At 31.5% G+C, this 27883-nt stretch overlaps 3 protein-coding genes and 1 long non-coding RNA gene across 5 annotated transcripts in view; 2 read left to right on the top strand and 2 right to left on the bottom strand.

Annotated features, from left to right (window-relative positions):
* Positions 1 to 17274, bottom strand: part of LOC129906317 (membrane-associated guanylate kinase, WW and PDZ domain-containing protein 1) — a 69108-nt gene extending 51834 nt beyond the window's left edge. Inside the window, exon 1 of the mRNA XM_055982029.1 lies at positions 16217 to 17274. The gene's annotated coding sequence lies outside the window, so the exon portion shown is untranslated. The remainder of the gene's footprint in view (positions 1 to 16216) is intronic.
* On the top strand, positions 4054 to 4545 carry LOC129906328 (uncharacterized). The gene is made up of 2 exons (XR_008770770.1): positions 4054 to 4225; positions 4297 to 4545. It is a non-coding gene; the product is annotated as an uncharacterized LOC129906328 (long non-coding RNA).
* On the bottom strand, positions 10480 to 12392 carry LOC129906323 (uncharacterized; the record flags this gene model as incomplete). Its single annotated transcript, XM_055982047.1, has 1 exon — positions 10480 to 12392. A coding segment is annotated over one exon (1761 nt), but the record flags the coding sequence as incomplete, so codon positions are not given.
* Positions 17275 to 22720: 5446 nt separating the features above from the next.
* Positions 22721 to 27883, top strand: part of LOC129906319 (ankyrin repeat domain-containing protein 13D) — a 43338-nt gene continuing 38175 nt past the window's right edge. For both annotated transcript variants that reach the window (XM_055982032.1, XM_055982033.1), the window contains exon 1: positions 22721 to 23056. In XM_055982032.1, the coding sequence (XP_055838007.1) occupies positions 22958 to 23056 (99 nt within the window). In that variant the 5' untranslated portion in view covers positions 22721 to 22957. The remainder of the gene's footprint in view (positions 23057 to 27883) is intronic.

Genomic DNA, 27883 nt, shown 5'->3' on the forward strand with positions numbered 1-27883 from the left:
CACCTACGTATTTTTTTCTTCTATTAATTAATAAACTCCTGCTCAAAATTAACGCACACTTTTGTTTTCTTTAGTTATACCTCTGCATCTTGTTTGAAATGGCTTTAAAATTATTTGTTGTATTTTTTTGTGTTTGCTTATTGTTTAGCAAGTCAGAAAAATGCTAAATTGCAACAGTATTATTAACCAAAAAAAAGATAAACCAAATTTAGCAATTCAAGGTCTGAAAACTGATATTAAAATAATTTTTGTTTTTTAAGAAAAAAAATTTAAAAAAATGGAAACGCGTGACAGTTCTTTCCAATAACTTTTTTCAATACTTGGCATTGTCTCCTCTAGCGCATATGGTAATTTGGAGTCGTCTCTTCATTCCACGAATTAAGTTTTGAAGGTTTTGTTGTAACTTTTCTTTCACTGCAGTTTTCTGTTAATCAAGAATGCTTGGAGGTGGATTTCGGCCGCAAATGCATTTTTTTCAACATTTCCTAGACATGTTCTATTGAATTTACATCCGGATATCTGTGTGATCAATTCAAAGATGGCACATTTTAATCATGAAGATATTCTCAAACCACTCTAGCATGCATTATCGTGCATCAGACTGATTTGTGGACCAAATCTAGGGGTGATTGGAACCGCATGCTGTTCGAGAATATCAGCCAAGTATCTTTGGGTACTTAAATTAGGTCTAGGAGATCTCACTAACTCCGTAGGTGTTGTGAGGCAGAGTTTACTCCATGAAAATTTATGACTCATCTCTAAAAGGTTCGCGGGTTGACAGATAGACTTCAGCATACCTCTCCAAATCTTCCCCACAAACATTTTATTCCATACCTTCAATTTAAGCTAACTCCTGTCTTATTTGAGAAAATAACCACGATACTGTGAGATAAAGTAATAGTAGGACTTTTTTGTAAAATAAATATGATGAGCGTTAAATTTGAGCAGGAGTGTATAATTATTCATAGCGTATTTTGTAATACCCACTTTGTTATTATTTATATTAAAATAGTAACCAAACCACCCCTTTTTTATACAGACGTTATTTTGGTGTGGTGAACTGATGTGCAATGGTCTTTTATATCATTGAAGTTGCGATCATTCACTGAGCTTTGGTCTAACTGACTGAATACAATGGTGTAGCTGTGGCTGTAGCTTGTAGTACTGTCAAAATTTTACTAAGGGAAACAACAACAAAAGTTGGCGGCAGCTGAGCAAAAAGTTGAGAATTCTTCAACTTGCGCTACAAGCTATAGCCACAGCTACACCATTTTATTCAGCCAGTAAATTATACTCCCGCCCTCTTTTCTCCTCAGAAGAAATTATTTAATGGGGAACAATTTGCTGACGTTTGTTTTTTTCATTTCTGTTTTGTTCGAAGTATTGAAAAGAATAATTTATGTGACAAAATGTGACGGCACAACCTTCTTAAACGGAGGTCAGGGAACCATTAAAAAAAAAAAACAAACCAAAGATGAAAATGTTCTATTTCAATCGTTTCTGTTTGGTAGGGGAAACTCCATTTTTTTAACTCGTTGAATAGTCTTTCCTTGTTTAACAAATTCATAATTATGTAAATAAAAACTCATATTTTTTCTTTGGCAATAACTGACAAATAAAAGCAGATACATAACATTATACAAATTCAATGCACACCTATCGAGAAAGAACAATGGTGGTCAATGTTTCTGTTTCCCCAACACTTCAAAAAATGGATCGTGGATGTAAAAGAAGGAAGGAGCGATAAAAAAAAATAAAAAAAAAATCATTCACATCCGACCGTAGCGTTGCCGAATTGGCACGGTCGTGTACTTTTGGTGTTTTTTTTTTTTTAATTTAAATGGTACCGTGGTTCTCAAATGGCTTGAAATGCCACTCTAGAAAAAAGTATATTAAAGATAAAATATTTACAACATTTAGTTAATTTGACCTTATGTCGCACCCCCCATGTATGGACTTATATCTTTAATTAACTAATTTCTTGATGCTTTTATTTATTTGTTATGTTTTTTTGAAAATTTAAGGGTTTGACCACACCGAAAAGGTATGCGGTACCTACGGGTAAGTGTATGAAAAAAATTCCGCATCTGAACGTTGATGTACATCAGGTTTTTTTTTGCAACCATACCATTATCGAATACGGTTGTTGTGTGACCATTCATTAAGTTCTTTTTTATAATTAAATTAATTTAGTAGTTTTGCGCTTAATAATTCTCATTAGTTGTGTCTTTAGTCTTCAGACTTTGTTTTTACTTTTATGCACGAAATGGCCCAAATTGGCACCTGTTGTTAACATTGGCACTTTCAAAAAAAAAAAATTTCCCGGTAACGCCTCCGACGTCTCACCTACATAAAGGGGCCAAAGTAAAGGCATAGAAACCGTCGCATCCGTTGATTTGTTGACGGATTTAACTGACCTTGATAAACAACATTTTTATAAGAACCAATTCGTATATTAGTTGGACTTGATGGTTGCCGTTTGTTTATAGGTCGTTTCTCATGAGAACTTGTGTATTTTATTGAATTGTCTGTTGAAAAATAATTATATTTCCAATCTAAAAAGACCTTTATAATGTCAGGAATAATAAATGCAAATAATTATTCTATACGTTGATTTATTCAACACAACAATATTGTTTGAAATTCAATATCAGAATAAATATATTTTTTAATATTTTATAAACATTATTTTCAAAAACTATTTCTATTTAAGTTTGATAAAGTATATTCTAAATATATAATACAGTAAATAACTAATCAAATATATACATAATGGCTATGGCTATTACAGTTCGGCCATCCTGATTTTACAATCGACCTCGATTGTACTTAAATAAAAAATAAAATAATATAATAACAAAAAAAAAATACGATAATTAAAGAACGAAACCATTTTTTCAACTTCTTCGAGTTCTTTAACTAATTTTTTTTTTCGATTTCATCGATTTCTTCGACTTATTCAGCTTCTTTGACTTCTTTGATTTCTTCGAATTCTCTGAATTCTTCGACTTCTTCGATTTATCCGAATTCTTCGACTTATTCAGCTTCTCTGAGTTCTTCTACTTCTCTGATTTCTTTGACTTCTTTGACTTCGTTGACTTCTTTGAATATAGGGCATTGTTTTTGTCTTTTAAATTCGTATCCCACTTCTGAGATTATAATGCCAGGATATTTATCCAAACAATTATTTTATCGTGTTGATTTTATTAAACACAACAATATTGTTTGAAATTCAATATCAGAATAAATATATTTTAATATTTTATAAACATTATTTTCAAAAACTATTTCTATTTAAGTTTGATAAAGTAGGTATATTCTAAATATATAATACAGTAAATAACTAATCAAATATATACATAATGGCTATGGCTATTACACCTTGCAAATTTTCTGTTCGACCAGGCGTTCTCGAGATATTCAGACTTATGCGTTTTTCAAAATGGCGAACGCACATAAAAGACCTGCCCATATGGCAATTATATAGGTATATTAGAATTCTTTTTATTAGGTGGGGTTTTTGTTTGATTTTTAACTTATCCTGTGTCAAATAAATAAACAAGGAATGGGGTTGTTTTTTGCATAAAAAGATTAAATCACACCCATTTTCGTTGAAATCTATTAAAATAACCAATGAGAATCGATATTCTCTTATTTATATTTCCATAATTCCATATCGTTCCTCGCAGTTGTTGCCAACCCAGAAATCACATGTCATAGCTTAACATAACTTTAGAATTCGTAACTCTAGTTTTTCGTAACTCCGGTTTGGCGTAACTTTGACGCTCGTAACTCTGTCGCCCGTAACGATGGTAAGCGATCTGTGTTTCATTTCCACCGCTGCTATAAGTGATAAGGTGTCGGCTTTGTTTAATGAATATAGTATTCAACAATATAAGACCATGTGACCTGCACATGCGTAGAATTTCTTCACCAGAGGGTCAATTCTTGTTCTGTGAAGCTGTGAAGTGATAAAAATAATATCATTTCAGTTTTCACAGCGTTTTTGTCATTTTATCACTTCACAGGCACCCCTAAGGCGATTCTCAAACTCAATGTGATAAATCCTTGAAAAAGTTTGTACTAAAAAGTACTAAATGAAAAAGTATGTCACTTTTATTTCATTTTTGAGTTTTCCAATTGTGTTTTTTTTTTTATTTCAAAATTTATTTAAATTAAATGTCAAGAAATTATGAAAAATAAACCATCTGTGGATAAAAGAAAGGTATTTTCATCTTCAAATTCAAATATATAAAAGCTTTCAAGTAAAATCCGTGTTTTGTGTGTTTTCTCTAGGAAAAATGTAAGAAGAAGACTACAAAAATCAAACCAAGAATTTAGCGCATTAGGAGATTAATTGTTTGATTTGGCCCTATTCACACAACATTGAATTGCTCTTGTACGCGTACTTTTCAACAACATGAAGTAATGGGTTACACAATTTATGTAGCACCATTGATAAGACGTTTTTATCGCATAAATAAATAATTGAAACAAATGTTAACAAACATATTTAATAGCATTAATTAGAACTCAATTCAAAAAGGTGATGTTTACTTATTGCTTCAACCCTTATTGCGTCTTTAGGTTTAAATCCCGCATGTGTTTTTCTGCCAAACGTGTAGCTCCGTTGCACTTCGCCTTCAGTCTAAAAGCCGGTAGCAGATTTATTGCGCGAGAGGTAACCGATTTATATTAAAAGATCAAGGAGGTCCATTTATAGCGATAACAAACATGTAATTCTGTCGGCTTGTATCGGCGCTGACTCTGCGAAAACACTGCAGTTTTTAAATGATTATGGAGCTAAAAACCAGTTTGGCACTACAACAGTTTATAATTCCCTGAAACCAAAAAATTTGGTTTAAGTGAGTTTACTCGTTCCCTCCCGTCCGAAAAATGCAATTGAAATGTGACAATTCAATTTAAATGCATATTGTGGGCAGATGGATTCGTTTAAACTTTCATAAATTGTATTACTGGTATCACGCCAGAAATACCTTTCTACCTTGCTCTGTTCCGTAGTAGAACATCTTGTATTGTTTTGTCTTGACGGCTAAGAAACGGGCTCTGTTTCCAGTGTTTCGCCACTTGGTTTCTTGAACGCACAAGATGTCCACTTGCCTCCTCTTCATCTTCTCTTCTAATTCACAGCTTCGGCCGTTCATACTAACCACGTTCCAACTCGCGACTCTTAATTTTCTTCTCACCTCGTATATTACTTTGCTAGCCCCCGGAATCCGTATATGTAGCTCTGACCCTATTTGTGTAATTTGATCGTATTTTACTACGCCGGTGATCTCCAGTCGCCTAACCCAAAAAATTGCATGCACGCTTAATGGAGCTCTTAGATGTTAGTGTGTGTCGCTAGGCTCACCTTGATGTTATTTTGCCTAGATGTGATTTGCACCTTATATACCTGTGCTCTAAATGTGTCGGAGTAGCTCATATAAGGGGTTCACCAAGTAGTTCGGCCTAACTGGAACTCTTGACGCTACCGTTAATTCTATAAATGAATTCTTCCGCTACCTTCAATTGTTGGGAGTGCCTTGATGGGAACACTCTTTCGTTGGGGGGGTAATTAGTAGCAACAGCCTACTCCGCTTCGACCTGTCGACCATGGGAGGCCCATTCTGTGAAAACAAGTTTCGCGATCGCATAGCTCTTAGCTTCACCGTAAGCCCATCCGCCACGACAAGGCTTACCCCCATGGATGGGCTTTAATTTCGTTTTTTCATAAAAATAAATTTTTTTCTACCGAATTGGCCTTCGATAATGAAGTGTTTTATTATTTTGAATTAAATGCTCCATTTTCCGAGATTTTTCAAAAAAAATCTTGTTTTCCATACAAATTCGTGTTCTGCTAGCTTGAATTTCGATTTTCTATTTTCAATTACTCAAAATTTTGAGGGTGTTTGGGCAGAAGTGACTTCAGATTCAGATTTATTACGCCAAAATACATAAATATAGGCAGGTCCGATCAAAAGTATTGGCAATTTTTTTTGGGCCTGTTTTATCATGGGCAAAAAAAAGCGAAAAGTGTTTAAAAATTTATATTTGAGCAACCAAAAAAATATCAAAATTTTTCAAACGTAGTTACAAAGAATAAGATTTTTTCTAAAAATGTAGACCATAACAAATTTTTTACCATTAGTATGAACAGAGAAATTAGTTTTTCATTTCTTCGATTGTCCCAATAAATGGAAATTTCTTTTATAAAAAAAATTTCAAAACTCAAAATGTAGCCTAACAGCCTAACGAATTCTAAAAAACGGGGAAAAAATGTTGTACTTTGAGATTCAGTCCATTAAACCTACACCCAATTTGGAAAAAGTACTCCTCTGTTTAGAACTGTAAAAAAAATCTGAAATTGACCGAAAAATGACTGAGTAAAAAATCGCTGAAATCTGAATACATTGAAAAACGGTTTTTTGACGATAACTCGAAATTTTTAGGGTCTATTAAAAATTTCAAATGACAAAATATGATATACTCAGTAATACCTACAACCGCTGCGCTGGTAGGTCATTTCCAAAGTAATTTACATGATTTTTATTTTGTAACACAGTGGTATTTAAGTCCAATCTCGAAAAAAGTGGAATTTTTTTAATAAAAAAAAACAAATTGAAGTAGGCAGAGCATGGTTATGGAAAATGAGATTTTTATTTGGAAAATCTGAGAAAATTCATCGGAAAATGAAGCACTTAATTATCGAAGGCCAATTCAGTAGAAAAAAAAATTGATTTTTATGAAAAAACGAAATTAAAGTTAGCAGAACATGGATTTGTATGTAAAATATTTTTTTTTTTATTGAAAAATGTCGGAAAATTCTTCGGAAAATGGGATACTTTACTCAAATTAGTCAAGCATTTAATTATTCAAGATAATTTGAAAAAAAAAATGGTTTTTTGACTTAAACAGGTAAAATATAACCTAAACCTAAAAAAATGACACATTCATGAAAATCGGGATGAAGGTTTTTGATAAAGCACTGACAAAGGATTCATAAAGTTCTTAAAAATATTTTTGGCGAAAGGGTGTATTTTTGATGGGTTGAGTTATGTGTGAGAAAGGTATCATAATAGCTGACATAGATATTATTCATTCTTTAAACTTGGTGAAAAAGTTTCGTTTGTTAGGTAGGTATAAGAACAATGGGGTTTTTGTTTGGTACAAAAATCAATTTATTTTTTGATTTAGATCTGTCAAAAAACTGATTTTGACAATTTTAGCCTTCGTTTGGCCAAAGAAATTGATTTATTTTTTGATCTTAGATCAATTTTCTAGATCTGAATTTTTCGGAAGATTTACCCTTTTTTTACAAACACCACTATGCATTAGAGATGCCGCGAACATTCATTTGGCCGAATACCGATGAGTGTGCCCGGAATATTCGGCAGCCGAATATTCGGCAAACGATATGTGTAATTATATCACTCCTAAGTATTTTTTCCATGGTATTTTTTTTTTTTTTTACACTTCAGAAATTTCCGATGTAGTGAGCTTAGAGCAAGCTGCAATCTACAATCAGAGGCTCATCATAAGTGCATGTGTTAGTGGTAAGTAAATAACACATGCACAAAAATATATACTACGATACAAAACTAACAATTAACATATATTACATTATAAAATTAATACAGACATTGAAAAACAATTACGATAGTGGTGCACTGGTCCGAAAACTTGTTTTCAATCCCACCTTACTTATATTAAAGTCGATATAAGATGTGTTTAAGTTAAAAAGTTTACACATACGATTAAGAGGTTCATGTATGCCATTGGTCTGTTCTTTTATTGAATAAAGTTAACTATTGTTGTTATGTCAAAAAAATCGTTGTATTTGTTTTTGTTAGATTTTGTTACAAAATGTCAACTTTGATTTAGGAACGACAAATGTTACATTTTGTTGATCTGTCAAAACAAAATTTTTTGAGATTAATTTTATGAATGAATAAACAAGAAAGAATTAATTTGGTACTGAAATAATTCTTTTTAATTGAATTCTAAGCAAATTTAAACAAAAATATGCATTCAATAATTTCAAATATGGAAACAAACAAGAAATTCTCTTCTCACATCATCCCCTCTCTTCCCCATTTAGTTGTGTTTGACAGATTAACATTGAAACTCAAGTCCAGGAGCTGAGTTGGAAAAAGTTACAAAATGTAACTATTTGACACTTCAACATTGGATTTAGGAACGATGTTGTGACGTCACGATGTTACATTTTGTAACTTTTTTCTCATTTAGGAACCATGAAAGCTAACTATTGTTAACAATAGTTAACATCGTCGAATAAAAGAACGCACCACATAGTTTGTTCTATGAAAGTCAACGTGTAAAAGTTCAAATCTTCGAAGGTGGTGAGACCCTCCGCGATAATTAGTCCCGATACAGGCTAACAAGGTTGGAGCATCAATGTATCCATTAAGAAGTTGATGGAGAAATATTAGGTCATTATTAACTCGTCTTTGATATAGAGTTTGAATCTGAAGAAGTTGGATCCTTTGTTCATATGGAGGCAGGTTATAAGGATCAGACCAAGGAAGTCCCTTTAGAGCAAATCTTATGAAATTATGTTGAATTGATTCAATACGGCTTTTGTGAATTTCATAAAATGGAGTCCAAACTTGCGAAGCATATTCAAGATGGGGTCGAACTTAACAATTATATAAGGAAAGTGTAACATAGGGGTCATTAAATTCCTTTGCCCAACGTTTAATAAAACCGAGCATAGAGTTAGCTTTATTTATAATGTAATTGATGTGTTCAGTGAATTCTAAATTTGAGCTAAAGTGAACACCCAAGTCCCTGAAACGGTCAACTCGACAAAGTTGCTGTTGCAAAATGCAATAATCAAAAACACTCCGAAAACGTTTCCTAGAAAAAGTAATTGTCTGGCATTTAACTGGGTTAAGTGTTAGACCATTTTTTTCACACCAAACACTAAAACTATTAATATCGTTCTGTAAAAGAACGTGATCATCGTTAGATTTAATTATTTTGAATATCTTCATGTCGTCAGCAAATATTAAAATTTCACTAGAAAGCATGCATGATGTTACATCATTTATAGCGAGAATGAATAAAAAAGGGCCCAGGTGGCTTCCTTGAGGAACACCTGAGTGAGCAGTGAAAGAATCTGAAAGACAGTTTCTAAATTTTACCTGATATGACCTATTAATAAGGTATGATTCTACCCACGCTATAAAAAATGGCGGAAACCCAAAAGCTTTAAGTTTAAAAATGATGACTTTATGACTAAGCTGATCAAATGCCTTTGAAAAGTCTGTGTATACTAGGCTGGGTCACAAATGCATGGAGAAATTTTTTTTGCTGATTTTTTTACGGACACAGTGATGAAAAGGTGCCAAACTGTGAATAGAACAATAATATAAAGTTTGGTTATAATCAGACTTTATCTTCTGCCTCCGGTTGCCCAGCCAAGTTCTCCATGAACTTTGGTCCTAAACCCTTAGGATAAAACTCAGGCCTTTTTCGAACCATTCTAACTTTTGTTTCACTAATGTCAAACATTTCAAACTCGTTTTATTTGTTAACATAGTCCAAATCAAGCTCCTCAAAAACTTTTAGCTACGTACGATTAGTAGTTTCTGAGAAAAAGGCCTTCAAAAATCGCAAAAAGAGTAGCTGATTTACTCACTAACATACTAACTAACATATGATAAAAATTATGGCAAACTTCTAGTTTTCATAGAAACTTGTTATGGTCATGGATCTTGAAGTACATACAAAGAAAAAAATCGAAAAATTGACATTTTACATTCAGGGGCGTGGTAACCGCCCACTTTGGTAGATTTAATATCAATTATAATTATAATAATTATTATTAAAAAGTATACTTCCGAACACCCTAGAATCTTGAAACTTGGTAGAATTGTAGTTAATGCAAAGGAAACATATTCAAACTAACGATTTTTTACTTTGGAGGCGTGATATCCCCTTAAAAATAATAAAAGAAAGATATAATGTTTCATAAATTAATTGACAAGTCTTAGAAAAATGTAGTTTTGGTTTTTTTTTAATTTCTCACAATCGACAAAACATTTTTGCATCCGGTTTTCTGTTTTTGCTTACAAACAAATAAGAGCATTGAATTTTGAAAACTTAAATAGTACTTAATCACATAAACTTTTGAAAAAAAAAAATTTGTTTGAATTTAAAAAAAAAAAATTTTGAAAATTTTGATTTTGAAAATTAATTTTTCAAAAACTATTTTATAAAATAGCTTTATTTGAAAGCAAAATAAAAAAAGAGATTTTGGGCTTGACAAAACATGTCATGTTGTTGTAGGTATAACCGTTGATTTTTAATAATATTTTAATTAATAAATTAAATCATTTTTTTAGAAAATTTCCCCTTCTGACTAAACGGGGGTGAATATTAACCCCCTCCAATACGATTTTTTTCTTGTCCCGACCCAACCTACACGCTTAACCTTTTTGGCACACCCTCCTGAATTTGCTTGTATAAGAAATGAGATAATAATAAATTAAGCAAAGCATGTGTGGTTTTTAGGCAAAAATCTGCTTTTTCAAAAATGAAACCACAATCCGGAGGCACTTAGGCTTAAAATAATGAAATGAAATTTTACTTATAAGCTAACCGAATCATTTAGCACCTTTTGATCGGTGAGCCTTTTTGAAAATCCAAAAAATTGTTTTTTGACCCACCCTAGTGTATACGCAGTCTACTTCCCTTCCCTGCTCTAATGCATTTGAACATTTATGAAGAAAGGTGAGCAGGTTTGTTACAGTTGATCTTTTTCTTACAAACCCGTGCTGCTGCTCACATATAAGATTTTTACTGAAAAAAGCGATACTCTCACAAACAACTTGTTCAAAGACCTTCGGAATGCAAGATAGTTTGGAAATAGGTCTATAGTTGGTAATTAATGTCTTATCACCTTTTTTAAAAATTGGAGTAAGAAATGATTTTTTCCATAGACACGGAAATTTCCCTGATTTGATGGACAGCTCGAACAAAAAGAGAAGAGGTTGAACTAATGTGTTCCTACACTTTTTTAAAAGAATTGGGGGAATGGCATCTGGACCAGATGAATAATCATCTTTTAGCGATGAAAGAAGATCTAAAACTGTGTCATGCTGCACAGGAATATTGTTACGACTCGTTTGGGCATAGGTATGTAGACATTTCAAATAATCTTCATCAACATCAAAAGGTGCATCAACAAAAGAGTTGCGAAAGTTATTAGCGAAGGCATTGCAAATGTCAGATGGTGTTTGCAACAACAAGTTTTCATGGATAAAATTAGCAGGATAGCCATCAGAGTTTTTCTTCGTGTTCACAAATTTCCAAAACGATTTAGGATCTCCTTTCAAAGAAGAAGCCATTTCGTTTATATAATTGGTATATAGAGTATTAGAGAGAATCTTAAAATCTTCGAAAATTTCAATATAATTGTTGTGATCAGTTAAAGAAAGAGATTTTAAATAGGTTTTCCATGCTCTGTTTCTTCTATTCCTAAGTGTTCGCAGTTCTTTAGTGTACCATGCATGGTTGAAATTACTTTGTTTAGAAATTTTGAGAGGGATAGTGTTATTAATGCAGTTGTTAAGGATGCTATAAAAAGTGATAACTGCTTCATCAATATTAGTATACGTTGATATAGTATTAATACCAGAATTATTTAAATCTTCACATAGCAACTGAAAATTAGCTTTTCTGAAGTCAGGAGTATACGAGCAATCGAACGCATTACTATTTTCAATAACATGATTGCTTAAGTCAAGGAAAATTTTCAAAGGGGGATGGTAATGATCTATATTAGTGATTCCTGAACTAGACTCTAGGACAAGAGTACTAATAGCGTCAGAAGAAAAGACCAAATCGAGAATTCGATTTTTTGAGTTCTTAATACAGCTTATTTGCTGTAAGTCCGCAGTAATAATTTTATCTAGAAAAGCAAGTTCAGTTTGTGAAGAAGTCAAAGAACCTTCTTGACAGGACTCATCTTCAGAAAGAATCCAATCAATGTGAGGTAATTTAAAATCTCCTACAAGTAAAATGTTGCTATTGGAGCAATACAAGTCCATTATATAATTTATTGCCATAGAAAGTTCAGAATAAACAACGTTCGAGCTTTTTGGGGGAATATATACATTGATAATGTATACGAATCTAGTTTCAAAGGAAAGCTTCACACAAATTAATTCAAGTGAAAGTTTGAAAGGGAAAGAAACGGGTGAAGAAACAATTTTATTTCGTACAGCAACGAGAACACCCCCTCCTAGTTCTTTTGCAACTCCAATATGACGATCTTTTCTATAAACTAAGAATTCTTGACAAAAAAGTTCTGTGTCCAAGAAACTTGAATTAAGCCAAGTTTCAGTCAAAATAAATAACCTGTCTTATTCTATTTCATTGCATGTGGGCCAAAAGATTAGAAGTATTTTTGATTTAATTTGCGAATGAGAGCATATTTTCGAAGATGGAATTTTTTATGAAGACGTAATCGTTTTCTACCAACGAATGCTGAAAAAAGTTGTTTTTACTAGCCGCAACTTAACATTAGTAAATTTTAAATGCTTAAATAAGAAGTTTTTTCTAAAATAAACATTTTTTTGTGAGATAAATTTATGTCTTTTTATTCTGTTTGTGATTTCGGTCGAATATTGTGAACTATTCGGCCGAATAGCGAATATCAAAAAATAGGCCGAATAGACCGAATACCGAATAGGGGCCGAATATTCGCGGCATCTCTACTATGCATCATTATTGACATCCATCAGATTGACAAGTTTCTGTTTGGTAATAATTTGTTTCGGTTTCAAAAAAGAATTAAAATTAAAGAAAATCCGCGATAAGTTCAATAAAATCAATGGTTTGAAAGGTACAGTTACCTTATTTATTAAAATTGTTGTCTTTGACATAGCTATTTTTCATGTGAAAGGATGTTTTTTGGGTTTAGAGAAATGTGTGTTTATTGGAATAACTAAGTAAAATTAGTGGTACCCTATTGAAATGCAGCAATTATGTTATTTATGTCTATTAGAATATCATGGTTTAAAGGGTATTTTTTTGAGTGAAATCAAAATTGATGGGCCACCCTAATGAAAGGCTCCGTGAAGCCAGAACTGCGACCTCAAAATTTTTGAACCAAATTTGTCTAATTCGTTTGTCCACCGTTTGTCCATGTTTGTCCACCCAAAGTTTTCGTTTGTCCACTCTTCAAAAAAATTTTAGAGCAAATTCTTTTTTTTTTATAGGAAGTCTGAAAAATGAAAAATCGTCTAAAACGCTCAAATTTTGAGATAGATGTATAAAACTAACTGCAATCGTTTGTCCACCTCGAGTTCTATATACATACATACCAAATATAATCGTTTTTCCCCCCCCCCCCCCCCCCCCCCTTTAGGAGCAATTCAAAAAACAAATTTTGCACTGAAAAATTTAAACTCCCCTAAAATCTCCAAAAATCAATTTTTATCAAAATTAAAAACCGCTGTCGTTTGTCCACCTCGAGTTCTTTACGTATATCAAAAATTATCGTTTGTCCACCCTCTGTTTAGGAGATATTATAAAAAGAATTTTTTTACAGCAACTCTCAAAAAAGTACGCATACACCACATGTACCTCTACTGATAATTAAAAAGTCCTCAAAAATTATTATTTTTCAAAATTTCAAACGGCAATCGTTTGTCCACCTCGAGAAATGTATACAAACAAAAAATCATCGTATGTCCACCCTACGTTTAGGAGATATTCAAAAAACAAAATTTGTACTGAAAATTTCAAAGTCCCATAAAATCTCCAAAAATTAATTTTTTTCGAAATTTCAAATTTCTGTCGTTTGACCACCTCGAGTTCTACAAGTATACTAAAAATCGTCGTTTGTCCACCCTACGTTTAAAAGATATTCAAAAAACAAAATTTTTACTGATTTTTGGTATATGTAAAGAACTTGAGGTGGACAAACGACAGCAGTTTGAATTTTTGATAAAAATTGATTTTTGGGGATTTTAAAGGAGTTTTAATTTTTCAGTGCAAAATTTGTTTTTTAAATTGCTCTTAAACGGGGGGTGGAAAAACGATAATATTTGGTATGTATATTAGACTGGGCCAAAAAAATAAAATATTTTTTTTTTTTGAAAGTTACTTCGAAAATCTTGTTCAGGATGATGAAAAAAATATTTGCTGAAAATTTGAGCTCTGAAGAAGTTATTCACGATTTAAATCGAGAAAAAAATTAAAAAACCAATTTTTAAACCGTGAATAACTTCTTCAGAACTCAATTTAGGGAAAATTACTAAGAGACTTTTTTTGTAGAAAATTAAATTTCCTATAAGAATCTGTCGTGGTTTTATTTTTCTATTCACTTATTTGCTCATCACAAAATTCCAAAGTGAAACAGTCAAATTGAAAAAACACTTCGATTTAAAAAGCTTTATTACTCGAATACGGCTCGTCTGACGAAAATTTTCAATCAGATATTTTTTGTAGGAAATTTAATTTTATATAAGAAAAAATGAACAGAAATTTGTTGTAACACATCATATCATGTATAAAAATAAAAAACACCGATGATAGACCTCTTAAAATTATTTTTAACGGCTCAAATTTTCACCAAATTTTTTTTTCATCATCCTGAATAAGATTTTCGAAGTAACTTTCAAAAAAAAAATATATTTTATTTTTTTGGCCCAGTCTAATGTATATAGAACTCGAGATGGACAAACGATTGCAGTTGGTTTTATACGTCTATCTCAAAATTTGAACGTTTTAGACGATTTTTCATTTTTCAGACTTCCTATAAAAAAAAGAATTTGCTCTAAAATTTTTTTGAAGAGTGGACAAACGAAAATTTTGGGTGGACAAACATGGACAAATGGTGGAAAAACGAATTAGACAAATTTGGTTCAAAAATTTTGAGATCGCAGTTCTGGCTTCACGGAGCCCTAATGAAACTTGATAAAAACGTTGCATTTATGATAGAAAGCAAGAATAAAAATTTTTCATTTAAAAAATTTGGGTGAAATGGTGTTCCCTGAGACAGTAAAATCCGTTATTGGTTTACGTTTATACTTAAGTTCTTAGGTGTTTTACGCTAATCATTGGCTTTTTGGGACCAATTACAGATTTTACTGTCTCATAAAAAACATTTTTACCAAATTTCATGTTGAAGTTAAAAAATGTATTTGACTTAATCGATGATGTTTTTTGTTGCGTTTTCATTTTTATTAAAAAAAGAAATTAAAATTGCCGTACTGCGGCGTACTGCTTTTTTAAATTAAGGATTGCAAACTCTAAAGGTGCAACGACAGCCTTGTTAGTAGGTAGATATTTGTCTTTACATAATACCTTATAACTTTGCTCCTGTTGTCTGATTATGGAATACGAAGTCAATCGTTTAAGATTCGATATCTCCTTTTCAACTCGCTTCGAATCGCTCAATTATGGAATTCGAAGCGAATATTTCCATTATTCCAGCCAAATGACAAGTGGATTCATTCGATTTTTGTTGTAATATTTGTGAAAACACATAAAATAGATACATTTTAAATGTAGTAAATTGTAATTTGTGTAATTAGAAAGTAAGGAATATTAAAACATACATACATATATGTATTTCAGACTTCAGAGAAAAAAAAATAAAAAACACCCGTGAAGTACCTACCTACCTAGTTTTTTCTGTGAACTTCCGCGCTAATTAAAAAAAGTGTTTTTATTTGGTGCCTTAAATTTGCAAAATGTTTAGTATCTATTTATTAATCTGCCAAGAAAAAAGTTACGTTAATCCATGAAAAGGTAAAACGATACGGTCGAAAGCGAAAACAATAATACAAAACTTCAAATTCCTCTCCTAAATCGATCGACTTTGTATTCCATAATCCAAATGGATGAGCCTTAAAGATGTAATGAACATTCGACAAAAAAAAAGACCTAAAAACAAAACTGCCATATTTATAACAAACCTTCTAGTCTTCAACCCACACTAATTTGTAATAAATTAGGCAGGTGCATTTTTGTCTCAAGGTGGAAAAATTTAATATTCATTTCATTCATTGTGCATTTATGTCAAATAACGTATACTATCTAGATAGCTTCTCCAAATATACAAATCAAAACATTACTGTCGGCCAAGTTTTATTTTTTCAACATCTAATTTAATTATTCAAAACCGGAAATAATACCAAATATTTTTATTAAAAGCATGCATTATCTTTTTACAAACCTGAAATAAATTTCTTCAACGAAACTCAAAAACAACTCTTCGCTCTGTTATGACATCCCAATTATGTTAGGTAGGTATTCCATTTCTTACAGAACATAATATATTTTTAATGTTTACATTAAACAATCAAACAAAAACAAACAAGCTATTTTCACAGATTTGTAATTCTTTTTTTAACTTTTAAAAAATAAACAAGACCATAAATCGGCAGCTGATTTCACTCGAGAAATTTATGTATAAATGGCATTTCCCAAGCGATTTCCCTTTAGTTTTTTATTATTTTTTTTTTTTTGCAAAACATTCATCAGAGATTTCATTGTGTTGAAGCACACTTGTTATCATGTTTCTATGGATTGAAAATACAAGACACTGCACTCGCTCGACTTAGACAAAATTGATGGTAAAGGTACAACGCGCGGTTCGGTTACGTTAACTATTATGCTAGGCGACTCACACGGCGACGAAACACAGTTTGGTGTGCCTGTTTCCTAAGGCTAAATAGAGTTATAAGAAAATTATATTCAACAAATAAAATTAATTTTAACTTTGACTCGGAGTTTCATATATTTATGTATAATACATTTTTTTACAGGTATATAAAGACCCAATAATGGTAGCAAAATATTACTTTTATAATTGTTTTTATTTCTTTGTTTATTTTATGCTTTTTTGCTATTTATTTGTTTCAAGAAGAAACTTAAGCGACAACGTCTGCAGTGACCAACATCTCCAAGATATTTAATTCGTTTTTCAAGCGAGCGAGAGTAACCAAGGCAAAAGTGAACAGAGATGCAAGTCAAACACAAAACTAGGTTTCCAACCAGAGAACATTTTTTTTTGTTTCATATAGGCATATATTGGGATTAAATAATTGTATTCTTATTCAAATATTATTTGAAGAGAAAAGAATTTAAGGCACTTTTTAATTACTTCATGTAATATATTTAACTTATATTATTATTATTATTATTTATTCGAACAAAAAAAAAAATGAAAATAAGATTTCCCTACAGCGCGTTCTTTTACTCGTTGGAATTTTGTAAGTTTTTCAGTTCACACAAAGCACAGCACATACATACATTGTTTGACAGGTGTTATTTTAAGTACATTTGTGTATTTTTCTAGAGTACAGTTAAAACCAAAAATACTGCGTTGTAAGGGTGCCCTTCAAGCAAGAAAACTGAGTTCAACAAAGAAACTCCGACCTCAGACCGCGAAAATCGGGGTTGCACTCACACACTTGCAACTTTTTGTGTATGAACACAAAGTCGAACGAGAATCGTGGTGAAAAGTGAGAAATGGAAAAAAAAGTGAAACAGACATAGCCAACAAGAGCAAAAGCGTCATTTTGTTATGTTTCGTTGAAGTGTATAGTCGCGTCGCGTCGTGTCTCGTGTCGTTGTTTGTATAATGTTAGTTTATTAATTATAAACAATTTTATTAAATTATAAACAATATGGAAAACAAAAAAGGTATGTTTTATATATCGCTCAAAGTGTTTGGGTTAAAATGTTGTTTCTTCTTGTGTTGTAGATGTAATCTCTAATGATGAAGAAAAATCTAGAAGGTGAAACATGCGATTGGGTATCTAAAAAAACACCAACAACAGCAACAACAGTTCTTTTTTTGGTCGCAAATGCGAAACGTCATCCTTTTTTTATTCCTCTTTCTGGTAGGTTTCCGCTGCTCCGACTCAGGTCCGCCTTCGGCTCCATTTTCTCGGAATGGAGATTTTCACCACACCAATACATATGCAATCGACTTCGCGGTGATTATAATTTCCATACTAATTTGAGCCGCCTTCGGACCAGTTTCTGATCCGAAGTCGGACTCAGCTCCGCCTCTGGCGGAGCGGATTCGGACCGAGGTCGGACCTGTTTGCTTGAAGGGTGGTTGTCAACAATAGATCTGTTCATTTTTCTGTTTGAGAGTGCACACCGGGGAATTTCAGAACTAAATGAACTGCGTTCTTTTCTTCTCCGATTTTATGAGTTGTGAAATTTCAGTATTCATTAGTGAATTAATTGTAATAAAAGTAACATTTAATGATGTATCTTATAAATTATATCAATTAAATACTCAAATTCTGTTGTAGAGTTCAATTTTACTATGCCAAAGTCATATCTACAAATGATAATCTGTTATTAAAAATTGTTTTTAACTGAAGAGCAAGTACCTACATAAAATCTAGTCGCGCATTTTATTTTATTAAAAAAAAGAACAACAATAATAGTTAAAAATTTCTTTCATCAGAACTTCCTTAGTGCACATTCAGCGATAAAATATCGAACACACCTCGGAATTTGAAGTGAGCTGTCAAAAAGCAATCCGTCGTACGACGTATTCTATGGGTCACCCCTTTCTGTCCCAAACTTCAACTTCAACGGATGGATTGACGGAACGGACGCAACGGATTCTATGGGCTGGGGCCTTAACTCGCCGATTTCGGCGGATTAGGAGTGGATCAACTTTGGTTCAAGGATGGATTTAGCTATTTTAACCTATATTGACCTAGAACCTGTGCTAAAAATCAAAACTACCAGCGAATTCAGAAGATAAAAGTTGCTGAACCACGGATTAAATGTTTGTACAACTGGCCCTTAGAGGATATAATATATGGAGTGCTTGTTCCTATACCTAATACATTGTAACGCCATATGCATGGATAGGGGTCACTGCCTTCGTTTTTCAGTGCGAGTACGGTTCCGCAGCTGTAAATAAACACTCTTGTTGATGACAGCCATCAAATGAAAATAAAATGGAGGCATGCACTCATCGAAAAACTTAAAGAAACTAGAGCCCTCTATAAAAGCTTCACGGAACTAACAGCACTAGCACTCCATATATTATATCCTCTAAGGTTCACGTACGCATAGATACCCTATCCAAGATACCTTAGGGCCAGTTGTACAAACGTGGTTCAGCCTCGGATCAGGAATTTAACTCGCCGATTTCGGCGGATTACCAGTGGATCAACTTTGGTTCAAGGATGGATTTAGTTATTTCAACCTATATGCACCTAGAACCAGTGCTAAAATTCAATTTTACCACGGAAATCAAAAGATAATAGTTGCTGAACCACGGATTAAATATTTGTACAACTGGCCCTAAGGTAAAACGAAGGCAGCGACCCCTATCCATGCATATGGCGTTACAATGTATTAGGTATAGGAACAAGCACTCCATATATTAGGTGTGTTTTTTATTACCACCAGTCTTAACTGGACAAAAAAAACGCCTCGGGGCTTAACCTGAAATCTTGGAAGCACTGTATATTGAATGTTCCGAAAACAGCAGACACAACAAAAATTTAGAGTTGTCATATTTTTCGCTTTAGTCATTTTCTTGTATTTTTCATGTATGTTTTACAAAGAGATACAAAAATGTATGCTAGCAAAACTATTTTAATACAATTTGTCTTTCCAAACGTGAGTTTTCACGTTTTTTAACAAATTCTAAACAATTTATGAAAAAATTAGTTTGGTAGCTTAGATTTAAAACTCTTCAAAGAGTTAAGCCCAGAGAAATCTCCGGACTAAACAACTAAGCCCAAGGGGCTAAAAGGTGTTGTTGTATTTAACATGTAAATTGCTTAGCCCAGACTGCGTTTTTTTTGTCCAGTTAAGACCGGTTGTAATAAAAAAACACACCTAATATATTGGATGTGTCAAAGTGGATGTTTTGTTTACAAAACGACAGTAGGAATGGATTCCTCTTCCTTTCGATCCACATAAAAAAAAAAAATAAAAATAATAATATTCAATATCCTAATTATTTGTAACTAACAAATAACAAAGGTGACAAATTTATAAAAAAAATCGTATTAATACTCAATTACGCTTGTCAAAAATGAAAGTGACAAATATACAAAAATGAATTTTTCCTAATTTAATACAAGGTATCTACCTTACCTATTCACACATTTTTCATAAATGTGTTTTAAACAGAGACAACTTGTGCCTCCTTCCATGTTTATATTTTTGTCATTGTTATCTTCTACCTCTTTCTATCCACCTTTCTCTCTGAGGTTAAGTTTTTTTTTTTTTTTTTTACTGTAAAATGTGTGTCTTGTTGAGTGGGCACACATAGAAAATCAAGAAAAAGAAAATGTCAGATTAAATTCTTCTCATCAAAGATATTATGCTACAATAAAGTATTTCATTTTGTTATTCATTACTTGTGTAGCCAGACCAATACCAAGTCGGCAAAACTTAAGCCTTAACTACATTGGCTCAAAAAGTGAAAAAGTACAAAAGTAAAAATTTTCAAACGCATTTTTGTTTAGTTTTTCGGGCTGGAAAATTAAAACTAATGATACAGAAAGCTTATTTTTTGGTCTAAAAAACAATTTGTATACTCTTTTTCACAAAACAATTGCGCTAGCCAGAAAAAAAATATTTTCACTTTTGTACTTTTTCAAAAAGTGGTGTATGTAGTTAAGCCTTTAAATTAAATTTATAAGAAAATATTGAAAAGTGTATAAAATAAATCTCAATAAAGTTACTACTACTACTACTTTACAAAACGAACTCAAAGATTTTTTTTCTTTTGAAATAAGTGGAAAAAATGAAAATAAAAAGAGATTTTTGTAATTTAATAATGCGATAAAATTTATTTTGATTAAAAAAAACATGATTTTTTGTTACAATTATGCAAAAAAATTTATTCTGAAAACAATTTTTTTTTGGTTTGATAGTTCAACAATTTCTAACAATAAATCGTTCCTAACGGCCATATTATTCACTAGTTTAAAAAATACATCTGGATGTAAACAATGTCAAATGTCAAAAATAAATCCAATTCCATAATATTCACTACTTAAATCCAATCTTACGGCCATATTATTCACTAGTTTAAAAAATACATCTGGATGTAAAGAATGTCAAATGTCAAAAATAAATCCAATTCCATAATATTCACTACTTAAATCCAATCTTAAATCCAATTTTTTAAATCAGATCTCGTTAAATCCAATCAAATTTAAACTGCTCTCTGGAAGTCTGTTTAACTTTATAAATCCAGATGTAAAATTAATTTTCACAGTGTTCAGTTGTTTTTTTCACGTATTTTGTGAAGGAAAAATAAAGATAAATGCAATTTATACAAAATTTATTGCATAAACATAAAATTTTTTTTGAGTGAATAATATGACCAAAAAATTAAATCCTTGGATTTATGAAATTCAGATTTAATGGATTGGATTTAAAATTAACTTAAATCCAAACTAAATCCAGAGTGAATAATATGGCCGTTAAAATCCAATTTTTTAAATCCAATCTCGTTAAATCCAAACAAATTTAAACTGCTCTCTGGAGGTCTGTTTAACTTTATAAATCCAGATGTAAAATTAATTTTCACAGTGTTCAGTTGTTTTTTCACGTATTTTGTGAAGAAAAAATAAAGATAAATGCAAATTATACAATATTTATTGGTGCCTGGCTACACAGTGATTTTTCAATCGATTGAAAAATCACATGCGGTGGCTACACACTGTTGTGCCCAATCACGTTCCACTTTTACATTTTCTAGGAACAAATTTCAAAAAGAGGAAAAATTTAGCAATGGAACTGTACTGCCCTCAGAAAATTCAGTTCCCTTCGTGAGCATCTTCCCCCTTTACTCTTCATCCCTCTTGCCTACAAACTCACTGCTTAGGCGATTGAAAAATCACCGTGTAGCCAGGCACTTGAATAAACATATAATTTTTTTTGAGTGAATAATATGACCAAAAAATTAAATCCTTGGATTTATGAAATTCTGATTTAATGGATTGGATTTAAAATTAACTTAAATCCAAACTAAATCCAGAGTGAATAATATGGCCGTAAATGATTTGTAAAAAAACCCAACAATTTCTAACAATGACAAATCAACAATATTTTTTGACATAACAAGCATAGTTGACTTTTGTTAGAAAAAGAACGCACTGTACTTCTGTGAAACTTGAAGAGGAAAGCAAACGTCAAGTCAAACAAACACAGTGGTCCGTTCTTTTATTGAACAATGTTAACTATTGTTGTTATGTCAAAAAAATCGTTGTATTTGTTTTTGTTAGATTTTGTTACAAAATGTCAACTTTGATTTAGGAACGACTTAATGTTACATTTTGTTGATCTGTCAAATGAAATTTTTTGGAGATTAATTTTATGAAAGAATTAATTTGGTACTGAAATAATTCTTTTTAATTGAATTCTAAGCAAATTGAAACAAAAATATGCATTAAATAATTTCAAATATGGAAACAAACAAGAAATTCTCTTCTCACATCATCCCCTCTCTTCCCCATTTAGTTGTGTTTGACAGATTAACATTGAAACTCAAGTCCAGGAGCTGAGTTGGAAAAAGTAACAAAATGTAACTATTTGACACTTCAACACTGGATTTAGGAACGATGTTGTGACGTCACGATGTTACACTTTGTAACTTTTTTCTCATTTAGGAACGATGGAAGTTAACTATTGTTAACAATAGTTAACATTGTCGAATAAAAGAACGCATCACAGACATATCAGTAATGAACGAGTAGCAAAAGCAATAAAAACAGCTAAAACTTTTATGAAAATTGCATTCTTTTTGATTCATCAAAATATAATTAACTTTGTTTTTAACTGAATTTTAACAATTAAAGCTATTAAAAAAATCTTCAAACAAAATAATACAAAAATATTTGTAGTGTCAAGTGAAAAAAAAAATTAAATTCCTACCTCCAGTAAAAAAAAATTTCACGTCTGAGGTGTGACAATGAAAAGCTTAGAAAACATAAAAAAGGAATATCCTCTGCATTGGCTGATATGGAATAATAATTTTGAAGAACTTCAGATTGCCCTCAAAACGGAAAAAGTAGGTTATCCTTACAACTTCGATGTGATAAAAAAAATATACCTTATTGTATGATTAATATAATTTTAATTTAATTAGGTAGATCACCTACACATCTGATTTAAAAATTTACCAAAACAAATTTACAAGCAAAACAAATATCGTTTTTGCTGGAGTATCATACAGCTGAAAAAAACTCTAATTTAATTAGCAGAATAGATAAAACAAGCCAACTAATTGACGTTATTGCCTCATGTTTGCAAATACATATGTATGTATTAAGCAGGGACCCGACACATTTCGTACTGTTGATGTGGAAACCCTGACCTTATCTTTATTTTGTATTTGTATCATGATTCCATTCACACTCCGGAATGGAATATACTGGCGAAGCGACTTTCCATTAGGGTCGCACGCCTAGAGTTGTGATTTTATTTATTACAGTGAGCTTAGGGTCTCAATAGAATACCTTTAAAATATTAAGGTTAGGAAACTCCCCTAAGTATGATTAAAAAATAAATATTTAAATTTTTCATACAAAATGTATGCAAATGACGACCACGAAGAACTCCCCTGCTTGGGCTCACTATAGGATTTGGGCTGGGGACAAGTTTGGGTATGTAAAAAGAACTTCAAAAAAATTTTTTTTTTCTTCGCGGTCGTCATTTGCATGCATTTGTATGAAAAAATGAACTCTAAAAAATTAATTAAAAATATAAATACACGTTTCCTAACTTTAAAATTGTTATTTTTATTACTTTTAGTCATTAATCTTTCACATAAAATTATTCGCGTATTAAAATTCGTGCGACCGTGAAGGAAAGTTGAGCCAAGGTTTATAGTAAATACTAGTACTACTAGTAGAAGCTGAAACTAATACTGCCCGGGTGACTTTGGCACGTTTTCAAATTCAAATGTGAATAACTTCTGCATTAACTTTTTTACTTGCTCTATAGGGCAAGTATTGGTTTCGTGTAGAAAAAAAAATTTGAGGTTTTAATCAAAACCAACATTACGATCATAGAGGAAGGAATACCTAGAGAGCCGACTCGTACCCCCCTTACCTAAAACACCCGCAAATTTAATTTCAGATAATCTCTCTTATTTTTCTCTTGTTTTCCTATCTGTGAATACGTGTGAAAAGTACAATTCGTTTAATACCTTCCTTTCACCAGTAGATGTCCTCACAAATTTTGAATTTAAACATGATTTTGGTTTGTACATGAACTTGAATAGCTCAAATAGCTCACTCCAGACACCCACCTTTCAATAAATATGTAAAGAAATTAAAAAAAAAGGTTCGTGTTTTGAATTTATTATATTATTTTTTTATGAATTTATTTCCTACTGAGCACTTAAATTGTTTTTAATTGTTTTGAGCTCAACTCCACAGTTGAATGTGTTGGTGCCATTTAAAATGCACGGGAAAACTACCACATATAAGCACTGTGGAGTTTTTCCTCTCATTGCAGCTTGTAGGGTGGAAGAGAAAAACCAACCGAAGTCGCGTCTCTAGGTATTCCTTCCTCTATGATTACGATGATGGAGAAGATCAAAAAAGTGGTTTTCGTCATGCCGTCCGTCGGTCTGTGCGTGTGTGCGTCCATCTGTACATCGAGCTAGGGCCTAAACGGATGGATGGATTTGCTTGAAACTTGGTACAGATGCTTTTTAGGTTATTCCCTAGGACCGTTTTTTTTTATTTTTTTAATATCTCTTTTTTAACGCATAAAGGGCCCAACCCATAGAATCCGTTGCGTCCGTTCCGTCAATCCATCCGTTGAAGTTGAAGGATGGGACAGAAAAGGGTGACCCATAGAATACGTCGTATGACGGATTGCTTTTTGACAGCTCACTTCGAATTCCAAGGTGTGTTCGATATTTTATCGCTGAATGTGCACTAAGGAAGTTCTGATGCAAGAAATTTTTAACTATTATTGTTCTTTTTTTTTAATAAAATAAAATGCGCGACTAGATTTCATCATTGAATAATTATATATAGAAGTGACACCGATAGTTTCTAGCGCCACAGAATTTTATTTTTTTCGGCAATCAGATGTACTAAAAAATCCCCAGAGAGAATGGAGCTTGTCCTAGAAAATTATGTTTTTAAAAATTTGTTTTTAAAAAAGGAAATTTCTCTAATACAAACATAAGGAAACAAATATCAAATAAAAATAAATCGTATCGACACATCGACATCCTATAAATGAAAAAAGAAAATAAGGAAATTTAACTTATACATACAAAATTACACAAATATCAAACAAAAATATAGAAAAGTTAATTGACATTATAAATGTATCCATAGTAACTCGAAATTAAAAACAAGAAATTTTTTATTAACGACGAGAATTCGAAAATTAAATATTATTGTTGTATATCCTAGGCACGTTATAGCTTATAGGGCATGAAAGTTACCCTTATTTCAATAGTCCTATTAGCGTAGGTGACAAGGTGATTGCTCTTTAATTTTGCCTTCTGAGTTCGTATCCCCACAGAGATTGCTATTTTTTTATATTATATTTTGTTTTGCAATATTATGAAATGCGTAACAATTTGAGCCTGTTTTTGCTGAATCGAAACTTAAGCATTTTATTACAACATAAATCCTTATGTGTAGAAAAGTAGAGCTAAACGTTTATGTTCAACATAAATTGTTTAAGATTCGTTTCAGCTAATGGCCCTTAAAGAAAAAAAGAAAAGCGTTAAGAAAAACTCAACGTAATATTGTAAATCAGGTAAGAGCTCAAACCAATAAGTCGATTTGGCTCAAACTTTTTGTTTATTTTTGATTCAAAGGAGGGGAAATTGAATTTTTTTAACGGTACCAACCAAAAAACAATTTAATAGTCAAGTTAAAGGCTAACGCTCGGTTAAAATTTATAGTTGGGAAACCCAATGTAGAATTCCGGTAAATATTAAAGTCAACTTTAAATTTGATTTTTGGTAGGGCCCGCTGCGAATAATGATACGGTCGAATACCGAACATTCGACCACGCTTATACATTCACTTACTATTAGGCTATTATTACTATTATTCACCAAAACTTATCATTAGTAAATTTTATTTTCTACGAACCTTAGCAATAATCAAATTAAAGGCTCACTTAAATATTTAACTGAATTATACAATTATACATACATATTTCACTCAACCAATAAACAATTTAATACTCAGGTTAAAGGCCAACGCTCGGATAAATTTAATAGTTGAGTTTCATAACCATAAAATTTAACCGAGCGTTAGTTTTTAACCTGAGTTGTTTTTATACACTAGCCCAAAAAGTTACAGGAACAAAGCAAAATTCGTTATAGCTCCAAAACAAGTACCTATTCGATTTGATTTCTTCTACTAAGATAGATTTTTAGAAAAAAAAAAATTAAAAATCGTTGGAATCTTATAAGTAAATTAAAAAAAAAAATCAAAAATAAAATTGGTATGCAATTTCGTAGAAATTACTAATCAACATTCAAAACTAAAATGTCAATAAAATTTAATGTCCCGTTTTCGATAATTTGAAAAAAGTGTTCAATTTTGTTTAAATCCAAAAACTATTATTTTAACAAATTTTCTTTCTGTCTTATTTTTAAACTATATAATAAATGCTTTTGTATAAAAAATTCGTTAAAATTGAATTGGTAGTTTGGCACGGTTCTACGGTAGGTTACTAATAATTTTTAAAAATTTCCATGATTGCCCAAAATATTTATTATATTTTTTTTAAACAAAATCACTGATACCGTTTTCGAGAAAATTAAACATTTCCGAAATTAGTTAATGACAGGTATCATTATTTTTCGTAAAAAAAATTAGTTCTAAAAACTTTAAAGTTGCAAATTTGAACAAAGCCGTATATCCAAAGTTCTTGTTCGCAAACATATCGCAAACACATCAGTTTAAGCAAATAAACGAGGTTGTTTCGTATTGTATTAAAAAACTTTGAAATATGTATTAAAATACTTTAAAATAATGTGAAATATGGCCATATTGTACATATGTTGATCCTAACATACTCTTGCATTATGCGGTTTAAGAAAATAGTAAGCATATGCCACAGTGCATGTGGAAAACATTCAAATAATGTGAACTACAACTTTGGCCTAGATGTTATTACAAAAAGCACCCTAATCAAAATTAAATAAACACTTCTATAACTGAAGAAAATCTTCTTGTCGTTCATAAAAACAAAAAACAAAATCCTTTCAAATATAAGAATAAAACATTCAAAATTAAATATTCAATTCAAAATATTACAAAAATTTAAAATAAATTCAATTTCAATATTACAAAAACAAAAATAAACAAACACACTACTAGCACAAAACAAAACTAATACAAATACACCAAATATAAATAATATTGTACATGTGGTTACTTAGTAACCAAAAGTCCTTTTCAGGGATTTTTCGGCCATCGAATACACAATCCTAGAACGATTGTGGCGCCACTCCTCAAACGATTGTGGCTCCACCCCTCAAACAAAGCGGACGTTTTTTCCGGTGTCACTTCTATATATAATTATTCAATGATTTCATGTAGGTACTTGCTCTTCAGTTAAAAACAATTTTTAATAACAGATTACACAGGTCAACACGAAATTTGTGCTTGGGTTGTGACTATAAAATTATGATAGCTATATTGATACTCATCTGGAAAACATTTTTCTTTTTTTTTAATTTGCTTTTGAAGTCAGCAGAGCAATTTCCAGTATTCAAGAAAATCTGTCTTTTACAAAAATTGTCGGATGTAATTTTAGCAAAAACTCGAGAACGTCTTAACCGATTTGGCTGATTTTTGTTTTGTTTTCTATATTTGAATGCTGTTTTCATATTCATATTCAGAAA

The sequence above is a fragment of the Episyrphus balteatus genome, chromosome 1 (genome assembly GCF_945859705.1).
Source record: "Episyrphus balteatus chromosome 1, idEpiBalt1.1, whole genome shotgun sequence".
In the NCBI taxonomy this organism is placed as follows: Eukaryota; Metazoa; Arthropoda; class Insecta; order Diptera; family Syrphidae; genus Episyrphus; species Episyrphus balteatus.